At 50.4% G+C, this 18,957-nt stretch overlaps 2 protein-coding genes across 2 annotated transcripts; one reads left to right on the top strand and one right to left on the bottom strand.

Moving 5' to 3' along the window:
- Positions 1-5,183: 5,183 nt before the first annotated feature.
- FRAT2 (FRAT regulator of WNT signaling pathway 2) lies at positions 5,184-7,248 on the top strand (the record flags this gene model as incomplete). Its single annotated transcript, XM_081105087.1, has 1 exon — positions 5,184-7,248. One exon carries the CDS (start codon positions 5,184-5,186, stop codon positions 5,853-5,855), a length of 672 nt encoding a protein of 223 aa, XP_080961213.1. The 3' UTR covers positions 5,856-7,248.
- Positions 7,249-15,010: 7,762 nt separating this feature from the next.
- On the bottom strand, positions 15,011-18,019 carry FRAT1 (FRAT regulator of WNT signaling pathway 1; the record flags this gene model as incomplete). The annotated part of the gene is made up of 1 exon (XM_081105265.1): positions 15,011-18,019. The coding sequence occupies one exon, from the start codon at positions 18,017-18,019 to the stop codon at positions 17,210-17,212; it is 810 nt and encodes a 269-aa protein (XP_080961391.1). The 3' UTR covers positions 15,011-17,209.
- Positions 18,020-18,957: the final 938 nt, after the last annotated feature.

The following is an 18,957-nucleotide window of genomic DNA, read 5'->3' as shown; positions in this document are numbered from 1 at the left end:
CCCTCCCCCTTCTTCTCTGTAAAAAATCAATAAAATGTATAAAAAAAATAAAATAAAATGTACAGTTCAGTGGCATTTAGTACACCCACCTCTAAGAAGTTCCAAACATTTCAACACTCCCCCCAAAATACCTCATTCCCATTAGCAGTTACTTCCCCAGTCCAGGCCCCCAGACCTAAGCAAACACTGATCTGCTTTCTGTCTCTTTGGATTTACCTATTCTGGATCGTTCATATGAATGGAATACATGGCCTTTTGTGTCTGGCTTCTTTCAATAAGCATAATGTTTCTGAGCATGATGTAGTGCACCAACACTTCGTCCCTTTTTTTAAAAAAAATATATTTTATTGATTTTTTACAGAGAGGAAGGGAGAGGGATAGAGTCAGAAACATGGATGAGAGAGAAACATCGACCAGCTGCCTCCTGCACGCCCTTTACTGGAGATGGAGCCTGCAACCCGGGCATATGCCCTTGACCACAATCAAACCCGGGACCCTTCAGTCCACAGGCCGATGCTCTATCCACTGAGCCAAACCGACCAGGGCTCATCCCTTTTTTATGACTAATATTCCTGTGGATGGGTATACCACAGTTTATTTATACACTCATCCACCAATGGACCACAGCATAGAATTTGCATATTTTTGGACTTGAACATCATCACTAAGACTATTTCTACTCCCTAAAACCTAACTCTAATATCACTCCCCCACGGGTCATGTGATAAGCCTTCCCATACAAGTTCTCAGGTAATATCACAATTTTGCAAAGAAGTGATTATCACACCTCCCCCCCAGCCCCCCATCTTTTCAGATTCGGAATCTGAGGCACAAAACGATGAAGTGACTGGATCCAGGTGGGATTCCAAGCCTCGTGTCCACCCTCCCCACCCCCACTGGTGTCTCTGATTGTGGGTAATTGAAAACAAAGTCCATGGAAAAGCAAACTCCTTGGGAAGGATTTCAACGCAGTGTGAACGAATGCAGAAAAGCCACGAGTTCTGTGTGCTTCTGAACACCCTCTGTGTCTCTTTCCAGGCAGGCAGCCAGCCTGCCAGGCACACAGCTCTCATCGCTTCCCTTTTTGATACTCCCTCATTACTTTTAATTGCATCTGAGCCTCTGTAGCATCTTGTATTTTGATTCCTAATCCAGAGCGTTTCTCTGCCTCCCACTGGTCCAACACGGCATTCTCTCTCATAGCTCTCTAGAGGAGTGCCCCCGAAAATGGAGTTGGTCTTCTGTAATGAATTCATCTCTATAATGAATAGTATAACATCCAAGTTCCGAGCATATTTACATAGCAATCTCCATACACAAGCAACATTACAAAGGGAATGTTTTTTAAAAGAATGCCATCTCAAAGCTCCATTTCCTATAGTATTAAGAACACTATGGGAATTACCATGACAAGAAGACAAAAGTGACTTCCAGGGATGCTGGATAGAGACAATAACACCAGCCCTATTAATGTTTAAAGCCAATGGAGCATAAAACTGTTTTTCTCTACTTACAGGCAGGCATCATCTTACAGCGAGGAGGGGAAAAATTACCATTTAACTCTGCTGAAATCCATAAGCTCTCCCCTAATTTTCATTCCCCTTGAAATTCTCCAGTTAAAACCATCAGAATGAAAATGAGAATCACTCTGGGGGAAATGGCTTCCAATCCTCCTCAGTAAAGGTGTGAAGAGCCCTCCACGGAGATGAAGGAGGAAGGCTGCCTGTCAGTCACCAAAACCTGCAGAACTAGTGTGGTGACACTTTGGGATTTGGGAGCCTCTGGGCTGACTTCACGAGGGCTTTAAACAATCCCAGGTCTGGGTAGATGTGAGGGAGACGGAATACAAGGGACTGGGCAAGTTCAAGGCAGTCATGCCTGTGGGGTATGTTTTACTTAGTGGGCTGCAAGGGGGAACATCATTACTATATTAGCTGTTTCCCTGGGGGGAAATCGCTGGAATTGAGCCAGGCCTCTGTTAGTAAACCATTGGACCTAATCCCACATTACATTTGTGTAATGCCTGACAAAGCCTGTTCCCCTTTATCTCATTTGATCCTGAAAACAATCCTCAGAGGGAGGCAGGGCAGGGATTATTTTTTCCATTTTACAACTGAAAACACTTGTAAACTGATTTGCCAGGAGCCACAACACCCCAGACATGACAGGAATGAGACTTGAATCTAGGTCTTTGTATAACCTGTTCAGGGTTCTTTTGACTGCACACCGCAGACTGATCAAAATATTTCCAGCCCCACCCAGTCCTCACATTCATCAGCTTAACAGCAACTGGGAGCTCACCACCACAGACAGAGGCTGTGTTTATACTGCTCACACACCCCTGTCCTAAAGAAAAAATACCGCCCTGATTGGCAAGCTATCTGAGGGGGAAAAAAGAAAAAGAAAAACATTAGTTCATACCATCTCCCTGCACCAAAGCAAAATTAATCCAGATGGCTTTGAAAAAAATGAAGGCATTAGGAAAATCTAGGGAAATTTGAACTGAGTAATAATTTTTCTGGAGGCATTAAGACTCTAAATTTAGCACTATGTTAGAAGTCTCAAAGAAAGGGATTTTATAGATTTGACTACATTTGTTACATTTAGTAGGGGAGAAAAAGACTGTATAGGGCCAACAAAAAAACTGAAGATATATTCGTACCAAAAAATGAAAGAAAATGCCCTACCTGGTTTGGCTCAGTGGATAGAGTGTAGGCCTGAGGACTGAAGGGTCCCAGGTTTGATTCCAGTCAAGGGCACATGCCCAGGGTTGCAGGCTCAATCCCTAGTTGGGGGCATGCAGGAGGCAGCCAATCAATGATTCTCATCATTGATGTTTCTGTCTCTTTCTCCCTCTCTCTTCTTCTCTGAAATCAATAAAAATATACTTTTAAAAAAATGAAAGAGCCCTAACCAGTTTGGCTCAGTGGATAGAGCATTGGCCTGCGGACTCAAGGGTCCCGGGTTCAATTCCGGCCAAGGGCATGTACCTTGGTTGCAGGCACATCTCCAGTGGGGAGTGTGCAGGAGGCAGCTGATCGATGTTTCTCTCTCATCGATGTTTCTAACTCTCTATCCCTCTCCCTTCCTCTCTGTAAAACATCAATAAAATATATTTAAAAAAAAAATGAAAGAAAAGAGTTAACTTCTGGGATGTAGGAGTCATGCAAATTAAGAAAAATTCAATAGGAAAAACTTATTAGGGAACAAGTCACAAAAAAGGGAAGTACAGTTGGTTAACATTTATTTATTTAAAAAATATGTATCTTTTTTTTATTGATTTCAGAGAGGAAGGGAGGGGGGGGAGAGATAGAATTATCAATGATGAGAGAGAATCACTGATTGGTTGCCTCCTGCACACCCCACACTGGGGATATCCCAGAGCCCACAACCCAGGCATGGTCTCTGACAGGGAATCCAACCATGACCTCCTGGTTCAGAGGTCTATGCTCAATCACTGAGCCACGCCAGCCCGTCAATTGGTTAACATTTAGAAAACTAGTGTACCTGAGTAAAATCAAAGAAATGAAAACTGAAAGGAGTTATCAATTTCACCTGTGAAATCCACAAAAATTTGACTATAATACTCAAATACTAGTGAAGGTGCAATGAATAATGTATGCTCACACAATGATGGGAGAGGAAATTCACCCAACTGGAAAGCAATTTGGCACATTTATCAGAAACCTTAAAATATCCATATCCTTTGACCTAAAATTCCATTCCTGGAAATACATTCTTAGGAAAGACTCATCAACATGGAAAGTTCTATGCACAAAAATGTCAGTCACAAGCTTATTTACAACGGTGGAATTAGGCAGACAGTAAACATGAAAGGAATTGTTTAATAATTTATGGAACAGCCACTTGATGGGAACTTACATAATCATTGTATGTTCTCAAAGTACACGCAATAACACTAACCGTTTATGGTGTAATACCAAGTGAAAAGTGTACAACATTGTATATGTGGCTGTTTGTATAACACTTTAATAGAAAAGGCCAGAAAGGGGGAGGGGGGGCGGGGAGGAAATGTCTTAATGTGAACCATGTTTGAGTCCTATGATTATTAGAGGATTTTTCATCGTCCTATATTCTATTGGAATCGTTTATGTTATTTATGTATGTATTTATTTATTTATGTTTAACCCTCACCTGAGGATATTTTTCCATTGATTTTTTTTTTTTTTTTTTTTTTTTAGAAAGTGTAAGAGAGGAAAAGACGGAGACACACATCGATAGGTTGCCTCCTGCACGCGCCCTGACCAGGGCCGGGCGGGGAGGAGCCTGCAACAAGGTACATGCCCTTGACCTTAATCGAACCAGGACCCTTCAATCCGCAGGCCCACGCTCTATGCACTGAGCCAGACCTGCTAGGGCTGAATCGTTTATTTTTTAATGAACAAAGTCAACTCTTGGTTAGCCATGCGGTGGCGCGTCCTCCTCGCCCTGTGCTAGAGGACTGGGAGTAGGAGGGAAGCTCAGAAACGCTCCCTCGCGTCGATTCAGGCCCCCTTGCCGAGGGCCCCTCAGCACCCCCAATTCTCTCTCCCTTTCCCCGCCCCCACCTTTCAGAAGCCGGACCTGAGCCCACCCCTCCCCCACCCCTCCCCAGTCTGCGGGGGGTGGGAATGGCGGGTGCGCGGGGGAGGAGCGGGGCGGTCCCAAGCGTTGAAGACACGTGGGGAGGGAGCCAGCGTCTGAGGAGGAGGGTTAGGCGTGTGGGTGGGTGTGTCTGCGAGTGGGAGAAACCAACCCAGGTCGCTCAGAGGCTCCCTTGTCTTAGGCCGCTCATCCGCCCGGAGACCTACCAAGGTCTCCCCACGTCCAGGATCCCGTTCAAGGTGGACACCGAGCGCAGATAGGAGAAGACTCCTGCCCCTGCCCTGCGCGGTCCCCGACTCCCCGCGACGCGAAGCCTCCTCGCACGTCTCCCCCCGCCCCGGGCGGTGGTAGGGCCCCGCGGCGACGTCACCCATTGTTTACAAATCAACCAGAGCCGGTAGGATTCCTGCTGCCGCGGCTGCTGCGCGCGGCTCGGGTGCCTGCCGCTCTCTCGCTTCGCGTCCGCCCCGGCCTCGGCCTCGGCCCCGGCTTCGGCCCCAGCACCGCGCCCGGCTCCGCCGCGGCCCACCGAGCCGCCAGCGACGCCCGCAGAGCTCCCGGTGCCGGGGCGGGGGGCCATGCCGTGCCGGAGGGAAGAGGAAGAGGAAGCCGGCGAGGAAGCGGAGGGGGAGGAAGAGGAGGAGCAGGGCGGCTTCCTCCTGCTGGAGCAGTCGGTGACGCTGGGCGGCTCGGGCGAGGTGGACCGCCTGGTGGCCCAGATCGGCGAGACGCTGCAGCTGGACGCGGGGCAGGACAGCCCGGCTTCCCCGTGCGCGCCCCCCGGGCCGCCGCTGCAGCCCCCGCGGCCCCCGGCGGCGGTGCTGGCGGACAAGGCCCGGCCCCCCGACCGGCCGCTGCTGCTGCCGCCCGCGCCGGCCGCGGCGGTGAGCCCGGCGCCGCCGGGGGCCCTTCGCTGCGCCCTCGGGGACCGCGGCCGCGTGCGAGGCCGGGCTGCGCCCTACTTTGTGGCCGAGCTCGCCGCAGGCCCCAGCGCGCTGCCCGGACCGTGCCGGCGGGGATGGTTGCGGAGCGCCGTCGCCTCCCGGCGCCTGCAGCAGCGACGATGGCCCCCGCCCGGGGCGCGCGCCCGCGACGACGACCCGCACCGGCTCCTGCAGCAGCTCGTGCTCTCGGGGAACCTCATCAAGGAGGCCGTGCGGAGGCTCCAGCGAGCTGTCGCCGCGGTTGCAGCCACAGGCCCGGTGGGACCGGACCACGTCGCCCGGCAGCCCTCGGGCGCCTGGCACTGACCCGGGGCCCCAGGAGGAGGAAGAGGAGGCCGCTGCGCAGACCCATCAGCGTCCTGCCCTCACCAGCCCCGAGCTGAAGCCGCCTCGGCAGCAGGGAGGCGTGTGGGGGAAACCTCGGGCCGTGAAGTTACCGCCCCGGCGAGGGTGGGAGGAAACTTGAACGTGGAGAAATGCACGGGCCAGGACAAGTCCGTGCCGCGTGAGAATTCCCCCGGCCACCTTGGTGCCAAGGAGCTGGGATAAACTGGGAGAACTATGGCAGCTACTTTTACTGACTTGTACCTGACCGAACCCTTGGGGGCGTCGTGTGCTTGGATTGTTTAAAGATAGGGCCCCAAGGGGCGGGAATCGTGAGGGCTTTATAACAATACTTGAAAACTGAATGACAGGAATACATTTTCTTTATTTTCCGGTGGAGGAGCTTAGTGAAAATGGTGCTACAATTGTGCAAAGAAATTCCGGGGGGAAGAAGAAATGCAGAAGCTTGGTGGTGGGTGGGTGGGTGCATGACCCCCCTTCTCCCACCGAATTGGCAGCTCCCCGAGGTGGGAGATGTGAACGTCAGTGAGAGGGTGGGTGGGAGGGAGGTGGAGAATTTTGAAGGTGGGTATAGTTGAAGTTGAATTTGGATTTTTAAAGGAATTGACCTTGCCACCTGTAGTTCAAGGTCACGGTTTGCTGTCTGTGGGAGGCTGTGGGGTTCCTGGGAGAGCGAACTCACCCCCACGTCCTTTCTCTTCCTCCAAGAAGAGCCCAGTCTGTGCTTTCCTACCTTTTGGGAGTCCCCAGAAAAGACATAGGTGGAGAGGGACATGTGGGGAGAGTTGCTTGTTTTTCTTTCTGTGCTTTCCTTTCCAGAACTCCTCCTCCTCCTCCCATGAGGCCACTCTTGGCCATGCCATGCGCTTTCTCAGAAACAGTCATAAACAATCTCTTGGATCTCCAGTCCTCCCATTCTGCTTTTGTCAGTCCACCTGTTCTGGTGTGTGCACTGGTAGATGAGACCCTGGCTCTTTTTCTGCTGTTCTGGCCTCTCTGTGGATCCGTGGGCCTGAGCCTCCGTGGGTCCTCACCCCTCACAGTTTCCTCCTGCCACCAGCCCTTCTTTGTGAGTGACTGAAACCATTTTTAAAATGTGATTCTCTGAAAGGAGAAACCGCGGGCTTTATCTTTGTGAAACTTGATGGCGCTTTAAGCAAGGTGCCACCCTCCCCCCACCCGACTTTAAGGTAGCTAAACCCATTTTTAAAAAAAGATTCAATGGCTTTTTCATCCTTCAGATGTAGCTGTTGAGGTACACTTCGCACCGGAGTGTCTGAAATTGTGGTGGTCCTGATTTATAGGATTTCTTAATTAAAATGTCTGCTGAATAAATTTGTTTTTTTGTTTTGGAGCGTGGTTTGGCTTTTTGGTGGGAGGTGGAGGAAAGAAGAGAACTTGGGGATACATTTAATAATGAAGAATGCACTTGGGGAGACCCAGGCCCAGCACAGAATGCTGGTAGCCCTGCAGGACTTGTGTGCTTCTCTTCTGGTTGATGGTCCACAAGATCAGAAAATAAAACTGAGCTTTTGTTGTTAATCCTGACGCGAGGATATTTTTTTCCTCTGGTTTTTAGAGAGAGTGGAGGGAAGGGAAGGAGGGGGAGTCAGAGAAACATCGATTGATTGCCTCTGGTACTCCATCCGACAGGGACAGCGGACAGGCAGGGATCAAACCTGCAACCCAGATACATGCTCTGGATGGGGAATGGAACCTGAGACCCTTCAGTGCTCAGGCCGACACGCTAACCACTGAGTGACACCAGCCAGGGCATTAAAATTTTGTGGAGTCCCTTCCTACTGGCTCCCTTGCCCTTTTTAAGAAAGCCTTTCTTGGCAAAGCCCTGAGCTGGAGCTTCAGGGGAAGTGACTCAGTTTGAGTCAGCCTGCTGCTCACCAGCTATGTCATATGGGGCAAGTCACTGTTCTGTGCTTTTTTTCCCGTTTCTCATTTATCAAACAATAATACTTGCTGTGCAGATTTGTTGGGACAAATTGAATAGTAACATCTATAAAGCAATATTTTTTAGAAAAAAAATAAAATTATTAATAATAATTTTATAAATAATAATAAAAAATAAAATTAAGCAATAATACTTAAGGTAGTTGGAGGGTCATGTGAGGATTTGAGGTGCCTGGGATATTTGGGTGCTAATTCTTGACATCACCATTGGGCCTTCCTCGTTCAGGCAGCCCATATCTGTCTACTCAATGTGCCCCACTAACACTTCAGCCACCCCTTCTCTTCCACCGTGAGCACAAGCAGGTTTCTTCCTCTTTTGCTTTGTAAGTTCCTTTTCCTGAACTCCTTCCAGCGGGCCATCTCCACACACCTTCCAAACAGCCTGTCTCTGCTTTCATCATTGGGGCTGGGGGTGGGGGGTGGTAGTGTTTGCTGTGCCACTTACTGTTCTGGGTGCTTTAAATCATTAGAGATTATATTATGTCATGGCTTTATTTGCCATAATTATTTTATAGATTAGGACACAGGCCCAGGAGATTGAGTGATTTGTCTGAAGTTACCACCTTTTTAAAAAAATACATATTTTTACTGATTTCAGAGAGGAAGGAAAGGGAGAGAGAAAGAGAAACATCAATGATGAGAGAATAATTGATCGGCTTCCCCCTGCACACCTCCACTGGGGATCAAGCCTGCAACCCAGGCATGTGCCCTTGACCAGAATTGAACCTGGGACCCTTCAGTCTGCAAGCAGATGCTCTATCCACTGAGCCAAACCAGAGTTACCACCTTTTAAGTGGTGAAGCTGGGATTTTATCCCAGGCAGTCTGGCTGTAGGATCTCCTTCCCTCAACCACATCTTTGAATCATCCTGTACCACCCACATGAGACTTTCTTGACACCATTTTCTCTCATGTTGGCTTTATTAAAGTTCTCAAGAGTATCCTACAAACTTGACCCACTAAATACCTCAACACAATAGCATCATTATTCTCAAACTCTTCTTGTATACCAGCCTCCTAGTGGGAGGTGCTGGGGATCTGGGATGAGGCAGGGTTTCAGACATCCTGGAAGAACCCACAAGCAGGTTTTGGGCCAAGATCTTCACATAAGGTAATAGGGATTGTATAAGAGAAGCACAGATAATCAATGGTATATGGCTGCTGCTTTTAGACCCTCAACTCCTCTGTAAGATGTGGACATAGGGCCAAGATGGTAAGGTCTCACCCAGTGCAGATGTCCTGTGAGTCTGCAGGATGGCCAGCACAGCATTCAGGGGTGACGTTAGAATGGTGACAAGGAGGGAAGATCTACTGGACCTGAGAAGCAAGGGAAAGGGAACTGAGAGCCCTGTTCTAGGCAAGCGCTCTGCAGGCACATTTCACAAGATGTTGCTTTTTAAAAAAATATATTTGATTTTGGAGAGGGAGAGAGAAACATCCATGATGAGAGAGAATCATTAATCGGCTGCCTCCTGCACACCCCACACTGGGGATTGAGCCCGCAACCCAGGCATGTGCCCGACCAGGAATCAAGCCATGACCTCCTGGTTCATAGGTCAACATTCAACCCCTGAGCCATGCCAGCTGGACAATTTGTTGCCTTTCAAAGGGGAAAGGTAGGAATTATTGGTGCTAGCGCAGGATCTGAACTCATGGCTCTTAGGGTGACCCTCTTGCCACCTGGCTGAGCCTGTGTACACCTTTCTTCCCTTACCCCAGCCCATGCTACTGATCAGCCATTTCCAGAGGCTGTAGAGAGCCTAGTCCTGGGCCTGGGCTTGAGAAAGTGTCTCTGTACCAAGGAGGCAGTGGCCCTTCCCAAGGTGTTGAAGTTTGGGATAGCATATTCCTAATAACACTTGGCCCAGGAATGATTATGGCTCGGATCTTTAACCCCGTGGAATGGATAGGCTCAGAACTAGGGGCATGGGCATAGGCAGAGCTGAGTCAACTCCATCTTCTGAAGGGGCTGAGGCCTGGTTTCCCTGGTAACATTCTGCAAGTCTTGAGTCCAGAAGGACCAGAACAATAGGGAAGTGGTAAGGAGAGGCTGATTGTGTGTATGCGGCAGAGGGGTGGTGGGGGTTGATTAGGAGTTTCACGTGGGAAGTGATAGGGACAGCAGCCTGGTGCTTCATAAATGCCTATAAATTGGAGAGAGATCAGGGTTGGAGATGAAAGATTTGGCATTTAGAGCTAAGAGGGGTGGGTTGAGCCTGGGAGATGCTATCAGTTGGGAAGAAATAACACTAGCTAATGTGCCGAGTGCATACCTTGTGCCAGGATCTGTTCTAAGTACCTTACAAATACCAGCTCATCAAACCTATGTGGGAGGAAGAAGAGTAAACAAAAGGATTAGAAAGAAAGTGAGAGCAGAGAAACCAAGGGAGGCTGGAAGGTAAACAGGATGGTGGGTATGTGAGTGTATCTCCACACACACGGGCACAAACACAGAGCTATATCCATCTGTATTATCTCTTCATGTGTCCTCTGTGGCGAGGTCCAGGGTATTTAAAATCAGATCTTGCTCAGTCTTTCATCGTTCTTTTTTAAAAAGATAAGTTTTTATGGACTTTTTTTGTTTTTTTAGAGAGAGGAAGGAAGAGGGACAGAGAGATAGAGAAACATTTATATGGGCTGCCTCCTGCACACCCCTGCTGGTGATCAAGCCCCCAACCTGGGCATGTGCCCTGACTGGGAATTGAACTGGCAACCTTTTGGTGGATGATGCTCTAACTAACTGAGCCACGCTGGCCAGGGATCCATTGTCTTTTTTGAACCCTGAAGTTATTCAACTTCCTTTACTGGCACCATTAAATGGTGTGTTTTGAACATCTGCACTCTTGAGTTCTCCCCTCCTTAATACACCTGAAGAAAAGTACAATTTAGGGTGCATCTGAAGAAAGGTGACTTTTACTCCTATGTCTGGAGAAGATGTTCAGGAAAACCTAAGAAACCATTTTTCACCCATATTACGCTACGGAATCTGATTCAGACTAAAAAAGAAACGGGCAAAAGGCAGGGCAAAGGTAACATGATGAGATAATCAGCTTGTGACTTTTTTTTAACCCACCCAAATCAATAAGTCAAACAAACTGCCTGAATAGCTTATCAGTTGGGGGTTGTGAGTTTTATCTCCTATGAGTCAGTTAATTGATAAGGGGAAGCAGTTAAAAAGTTCCTTGGTATCATATTTAGTTTTTATCCTACTGTAGCATAAGGTACAGAGAAGGATTCATTTGTACAATAACAACGAAACATAGCTATCCTAGGCAAGAAGGATTATGCAAGGTTGTTTCAATAGCCAATCCTCAGGTCCCAGGCCTTGCCTTGGTATGACAGTTTGTGACATAATATAGACATCAAACCCTACAATCCCTCTGAACCCTGCCTTTCAAACCTGTCCTGCCCAGGGAACCCCATCCCTTCCTGCCTCCAGGAGCCTTGTCCTTTAGCATCTTCCCTTCCGTTCCTCATCCACAGTCAGACAAGAATAAATTCTGCCATTGGCCCTACTTTCCCTTTTTACCTGCCTTCCCTCCTTTTCCATCGTCTTTGAACTTCTAGGCACCACAACTCATCATCTCTGCCCCAAGCACCACACACACACCCTTAGCTTCCACAACTCTGTTGAAATTGCCCAATTTGTTTGCTCTGCAAATATTTATTAGATACCAAAACCCAGCGTTGTTACTAAATGCAGCTACCTTTCAGGCAGTGACCTAAGCGTTTTTACTAGAATTAGCTCAATGAATCTTCACAACCCTATGAGACAGGGACTTTATTATCAAACTTCATGGATGAGGAACTCGAGGTTAGACAGATGAAGTGACCTGCCCAGCGTCACAGGAAAGAGCTTTAACGGAAAGAGCCAGGATTGTGACTGGGGCAGTCTGGCTCCAGAGCATTTTGAACTATACTGAGGCCTACAGTTTTCTTTTCAGAATGTGTATCTTAAATTTTCCTCTTTCTCCCCACCTGCCCACCCCCAGGCCCTTATCACCTGGTGCCTGGATGTTTTAACAGCCATCCACCTGATCTAGCTGACCATAAAGGTTTATCCTTAACTTTTGTCCATCCCCCATGCTGTGTCCCCTGATATCTGCCTAAAACATCCTTTTCATTTTGTCACTCCTCTGCCATCAAAGAATATGTAATCTCTTTGGGAAAAGGAGACACTCACATATGAGCTCCTGAGATAAACCTATAAAGACTGTAAATAAAATGAAGAGTGAGAACAAAATGAATTTGAAGATCCCTTCCTGCGAAGAAATTGCATGACTTTCACAGTACAAATTATAGATGGAAGTGGCCAGGGCAGGCATGCAGAACTTCAGGTGAGCACTGAATTTGAATTAGAAGGGGATGGGTTTTCGGAGGGGAAAAAGAGGAGCTGCCGAAACCGGTTTGGCTCAGTGGATAGAGCGTCGGCCTGCGGACTGAAAGGTCCCAGGTTCGATTCCGGTCAAGGGCATGTACCTGGGTTGCGGGCACATCCCCAGTAGGAGATGTGCAGGAGGCAGCTGATCGATGTTTCTCTCTCATCGATGTTTCTAACTCTCTATCTCTCTCCCTTCCTCTCTGTAAAAAATCAATAAAAAATATAAAAAAAAAAAAAAAAAGAGGAGCTAAGAGCTGTGGCTCCAGGCTATCCTCCCCACACACCCTCCCCCTTGTAACATCCCTGCTGCCTCTCCTCTACCAGTCCCAGTCCTGAGCTGCTTTCAAGGTTTGGCTTGAAGGGGACCTCCATCCTTTTGTGATTAAACCTTTTCTAAACTGACTGACTATTCCCTTCCTATGCACTTTCCTGAGTGCTTACCTAAACAACAGGTAAGCACCAGTTTCTTTTCTCAAGAAACTGGTCTGATCTTCAGAGGAAACAGATTGAAGAATTCATTAGCAGGCAGGACTTAAAGTATAATAGCTTCCAGGAATGATGTTTTATTATTTGAATGTTTGTTTGCTATTTGTTTCCCATACATTATCTAATTTGACATTATCTAATTTAATCTTCACCCAATTCTTCAAGGTAGGTTGTATTATTTTTTTTTTTAAATATATATATTTTATTGATTTTTTACAGAGAGGAAGGGAGAGAGAGATAGAGAGCTAGAAACATTGATGAGAGAGAAACATCGATCAGCCGCCTCCTGCACATCTCCTACTGGGGATGTGCCCGCAGCCTAGGTACATGCCCTTGACCGGAATCGAACCCAGGACCCTTCAGTCCACAGGCCGACGCTCTATCCACTGAGCCAAACCGGTTTTGGCACTGTATTATTTTTTTTCTTAGAAAATTATATATATACACACACATATATTTTTATTGATTTCAAAGTGGAAGTGAGAGGGAGAGAGAGAAACATCAATGATGAGAGAGAATCCTCAATCGCTGTCCCTTGTACACCCCCCACCGAGGATAGAGTCCCCCACCTGGGCATGTGCCCTGACAGGGAATAGAACTGGCAACCTCTGGATGCCTGAGATGATGCTCAACCCCTGAGCCACACGGGCCGGGTAGTTACTTCTTGCATGTGCCTTGACCAGGATTGAACCCGCAATCTTGATGATGTTCTAACCAACTGAGCTACCTGGTCAGGGTGGTAGGCTTTATTTTTATTCCCCATTTTGCAGATGAGTTCATTGGGATTACTGAGGTGAAGGACCCTGTGCTAAATCACTGGGCTAGCAATGGAAGGCTGCCTGCAGCGTCTACACCCATCTATTTTGCCTCCTGGGAAACACTGTTATGGGCAGGTCACCTGTTCTCCCTTTAGTTATGGATGGAAAACCAGGAGGAAGTGCCGCATGGGAGGGTTTTTGCCCCTTTGCCTGCCCCAGCCTTCACGGCGTTCAAATGGAGTGCCCCTCAGTGTGGAAACATCTACCTCTGGGCTTCCATCTCTAAATGAGGCGGTAGCACACTCTCCCAGGGCTGACATTCTGTGATTACTGAGCATGGGTGGAAGAGGGGGGAGCTAATTGAGTGAGTTAGTAATTTGGTTGCCAGGGTAACTCTTTCCTGATTGGAAGGAAGGGATCACAGGGTTCAATACAGAATTTGCTGCATAGGAAAGTGGCGTCTGATCGTCACTCCGTGTTTCTGCTTCTGAGCTGGAAAAGGAGAGAGCAAAAAAGGGTAAAAACTGAATCCAAATATTGTAGCATTTACGCCTAATTTAGGGTGAAATCCTGGGGTAGCAGGCTCTGGAGTTCTCTGTGAAGTGTGGCATTCTTTTCTCCAAATCCCTTGTTATTTGCTAGTTTGTTTATTTTGTATGCTTTTCATGGAGTTTATATCTTTGGCCTTTTGTCTCACCCAGCCATTTTCTGTGGCCAACTGTCTTCATAGGATGCTGAACATGTTGAAAGCTTTCCTAGCTCAGCCTATGGGTCTGGGGCCGTGGTTGGCAAACCGCAGCTCGCAAGCCACATGCAGCTCTTTGGCCCCTTCAGTGTGGCTCTTCCACAAAATACCACGTGCGGGCGTGCACGTACAGTGCGATTGAAACTTCACGGCCCATGCGCAAAAGTCGGTATTATGTGGAAGAGCCACACTCAAGGGGCCAAAGAGCCGCATGTGGCTCGCGAGCCGCGGTTTGCCGACCACTGGTCTGGGGCATGGTTTTCCATGGTTCTAATGGCAGGGCCACCATGTTGGACAACTGCAGGGGTGTCATTCACATTGTAGTGTATGTGTGGAGTAGTGCAGCGAACGACATTGAACTATGTATGATGATATCAGGCTACTGGAAAGAGGCTTGGGGTTCCAGACTCTGAATGACTTCAGAGAGGCATCAAATCATGGCCAGTTTGGCTCTGGATTGCTCCTAACCCATTGGCCTCTGGGAAATCCCACCCCAGCTAAGAAGCAGGCCAAGGACCTCAGGGCTACTCCAACGCCAGGGCATGCCAGCACCTGACCACTTGCCCCTGCTGCTCAGTGCCAGAGGTGATAGACCAACGTACTGTGGGAAGCCCTCTTCCTCAGTTTGTCAGAGCCACAGAATCACCCTTCCCTTGCTGGGCAGCACTGGACTGAGCCCCTACAGCTCTTTCTGGGCAAGTCGTGGGAAATGGCTGGCTTGGTGTGTTCTGGAGGCACTTCTCAGAGACCCTCAGGGTCTGTGTGTTTGAGAGAATGGGAAAGTATAGACAACAGGCACTGAGTGCAAAACAAGTTAGGAAGGATTCTAATGGATCCAGAAAGAACTTTTGGGATCATGGCATGACCTTGTTTCATGAGAAACAGAGGATCCCTTAGCCACTTAGGGAGTGTCCTGGGAAAAAAGGGTAGGGACTAACGACTGTTTATCTCCAGTACGTGCCAGTCACCATGAACCCTTTTCCTCAGCTCACTTCTCATCTGTTGCACAGGTGAGGAAATGGAAGCCCACAGTTGAGCAACTTGTCCAAGGTCCCCACGGAATAAGGGAACTTGAACCTTCCTTTAGGAAACAGACTTAGGTAACTCAAGACTGGAGGGACAGAGATGGGCTATTATGTCACTTCTTAGGGAGAGAAGGGCGGCAAACACGCTCAGCGCAGAGAGAGCAATACTTGAATCCACTCTCAGCCAGCTTTCCCACCACAGGCTTGCCCCCTGAGCAACCCCTGTACAAGAGCTGCTCAAACTTCCCGGAACAAGTCCGCGTAATGAATGGCCCCAGTAGAAAGAAAAAAAAGTGATAAGCCTCCCCACCTGCCGTGACTGATCTTTGCTAAAACAGTCAGAAGCAGCTTCATAAAACATCTCCATCGCGGGTTAGTAATCCAAAGGCTCTAGGGTTTTGGTGAAAGGGCTTGGTCCAAACCTGACCTCACTTTCATTTAATTTCGTGCCAGCACCAATACACACCCAGGCGGGCAGACCCTGTCTAACGAGTGAGCTGTTCAGACACAAAGGCACTCTAATTACCATCCGCAAACGAGGCTGACAAAGATTTCAAGTGTTTTCATGTTTATGAAGAACAGAGAAATGTGTTCTGTGCATCTTTCCCGCCGACAGCAAGTATGAAATAAAACCAGACAAGAAATGCAACACATTTATTACAAATAGATATTTCAGTTAAGTTAAAATCCTATAATCAGGATAGCAACAACTCCAGACACTCCGGTGCGAAGTGTAGATATGTCAACAGCCACATCTGGATGATGCACAAGCCATTGAATCTTACAAAACTAAAACACCAGCTAAACAGTCTTAAATCCCTCAGAGTGAGTGCACAGTATGTTACAAACATTTCATCACGGTTCCCGCTGGCAAAGCCTGCAGCTTCTCCATTTTGGAGGGTCACATTTTCTACTCGGTTTCCTTCACTTACAAAAGCGATCTGGCATGGCTGGGGGAGGGGCAGAGGGAGGGAATCAACTCCATCTACCCAGGGAATTGCAGCTGTTATTACAAATGGCCCCAGAGAGCCCATTATAAGCTGCTGTGTGAGGCTGAGTGTCCCTGGAGTGCCCGTCACGTGGCGTCTCCCAGCCCCCAGCCCGGCCCCGGGGAGCACCAGTACGGCCCTCTCGAATAGGACAGCAGAACTGAGGGGGAGAGGAGGGACCCGAGGCCACGTCTCTGGAAAGTTTCCATAAAAGCCAGGCTTGCGGCGTCCCAGCCGCCCTACACCCGCGGTGGCGGCGGTGCGCTTGTCCTCAGGAGACTCCAGCACTTCACCACCTGCCTCCGCCTCCTATCCCCACCCTGGGCACCTCGCGGCTTTCCCTTCCACTCGGGGAATGCAGCCAGCTGCAAAGCGGGGGCAGAGAAAAGGCCCTTTCATGGTACCGTGTGTTTTAAGAATCAGCACCCCAACAGACAGAAAATGTTTTGTTTTTTAAATGTGATAAATTTTCAAGTCTGGCAGCTTGAGGTACTCCCTGAAATGATCGTCTATTCTTGTCCGCCTCCCCCAGAGTGAATCAGGAACCAACCCTGAAAAGGTAAAACAAGTCACTGGTAGCATCCGCATCCTTAGGGCGAGAGGCGATCCTGAGATGCATGAACTGTGGCCACATAGTCGCTGGGATGGCGGGTCAGGGGAGGTCTGCATGGATCTGCACGCGGTGCCTTCAAGAATGGTCACCCCCAAAATAAAAAGTCCAACGGACTGTGAGCTTGGGTGCGTTCTGTAACCTGCCTGAAACAGGGCCAACCGAGTCCTGTTTTTTAACAGGGCCTTGACCTCAGTTCCCCACGAAAACATTCGCGACTTTTCGATGCCTCGTCTTGATTAGCTTATTTTGCCGCTTCCAAAAGCGCGAGTTCACCAGTCTGATTAGAGATGCAGCCCTCTGGGGGAACCCCTTGTCCTCCTGGCAAAGGCTGGCCCAGTGACCACTCCCCGGGTATTAGCTGCCAGGCACCGGGACGCCGTCGCCAGATCCGAGCTGCGCCCTCCTTCCCGTCGCGCCAGGGTTGCTGCAGGCCGCGCGCGGGCTGCGGGGCGAAGGGGGCTTGTGCCCTGCAGCCGTCGGCGGCCGCAGGAGCGGGCGTTGCGGACGCTTTGCGTGCAGCTGCAACCGCCGCGAATGAAGCCTCCGCACGGCCTCCTTGATGAGGTTCCCGGAGAGCACCAGCTGCTGCAGGAGCCGGTGCGGGTCGTCGTCGCCGGTGCGGACTTCCGGCTGGGGCCCGCGCCGCTGCTGCAGGCGGCGGGAGGCGGCGGCACCCCGCAGCCATCCTCGCCGGCACGGTCCCGACAGAGGTTTGGGGGCGCCCCGCTTGTCGGCTCTCGAAGGCCCATCTAGGCTGGGCTGCGGGGACAGGGCACTGGGGCCTGCGGCGAGCTCGGCCACAAAGTAGGGCGCAGCCCGGCCTCGCACGCGGCCGCGGTCCCCGAGGGCGCAGCGAAGGGCCCCCGGCGACGCGGGCGGCAGCAGCAGCGGCCGGTCGGGGGGCCGGGCCTTGTCCGCCAGCACCGCCGCCGGGGGCCGCGGGGGCTGCAGCGGCGGCCCGGGGGGCGCGCACGGGGAAGCCGGGCTGTCCTGCCCCGCGTCCAGCTGCAGCGTCTCGCCGATCTGGGCCACCAGGCGGTCCACCTCGCCCGAGCCGCCCAGCGTCACCGACTGCTCCAGCAGGAGGAAGCCGCCCTGCTCCTCCTCTTCCTCCCCCTCCGCTTCCTCGCCGGCTTCCTCTTCCTCTTCCCTCCGGCACGGCATGGCCCCCCGCCCCGGCACCGGGAGCCCTGCGGGCGTCGCTGGCGGCTCGGTGGGCCGCGGCGGAGCCGGGCGCGGTGCTGGGGCCGAAGCTGGGCAGGGGCCCGGGCTAGGGGCCGGGGTGGACAAGGAAGCCGGGGACCCACGGGCACTCGTGCCGCGCGTTGCACCGCGGCAGCCAGAATCCTACCGGCTCGGGTTGATTTGTAAACAATGGGTGACGTCGCCGCGGGGCCCTACCACCGTGCCGGGCGGGGGTGTGCCGTACTGTTGGGGGCCGGGGCGCCCCCTGGGTCCAGGCCCAGGGTGGAGCCTTGCTCTGTCTGAGCTTCACAATCCCGAATGCTGTCTGCAGGGGCGCAGTGGGGAGCCGATCCTCGCTCTCTTAGGAGGGCGTAATTGGCATTTCCGGCAGATGGACACCGGGGTGGGCTGTTGGTTTCTTCCACACACAACACCTACACTTACACGCCCACACACTCCCCTGCCCTAGCACGTCAACTGCTCTGGTTTTGGCATTTGCGCTTTTGAGGTCCCTGGTGCCACCAGCATCTGGGCAGTGATGACCGGGCGAGTTAGGCGAGGATGGAAAGGAGGACTCAGGAATTTGTCTAGAGGTTAGGCAAACGAGGCTGACAGGAAAGGAGGAAGGGGGCGCCGTGGTGCAGATAGGGGTGGCAGAGTTGGAATTGGCAAAGAAAGACCACACATTAATGTTTCTTGATCAGGAGCATGGGTACGTGGGGACTTGGACTGTGGCTGGCATTACTGTAGAGGACAAAGTTGCTAGCTCTGAGCTAGACAGTGGCTTTAAGAAGTATGCCTCAACCCAGCAGGGGAGTATTCTATTTAAGAGGGTGGCAGGAGAGGAAAATGGTGAGCTGTTTGGATGGAAGCAGAGATATAGGCCACCTTAACCCTCCAAGATATCCTGATTGGTT

Source organism: Myotis nattereri (genome assembly GCF_964212035.1).
Source record: "Myotis nattereri genome assembly, chromosome: 13".
In the NCBI taxonomy this organism is placed as follows: domain Eukaryota; kingdom Metazoa; phylum Chordata; class Mammalia; order Chiroptera; family Vespertilionidae; genus Myotis; species Myotis nattereri.
The sequence above is the reverse complement of the archived record's forward strand: the minus strand, read 5'-3'. Positions and strand labels throughout refer to the sequence as shown.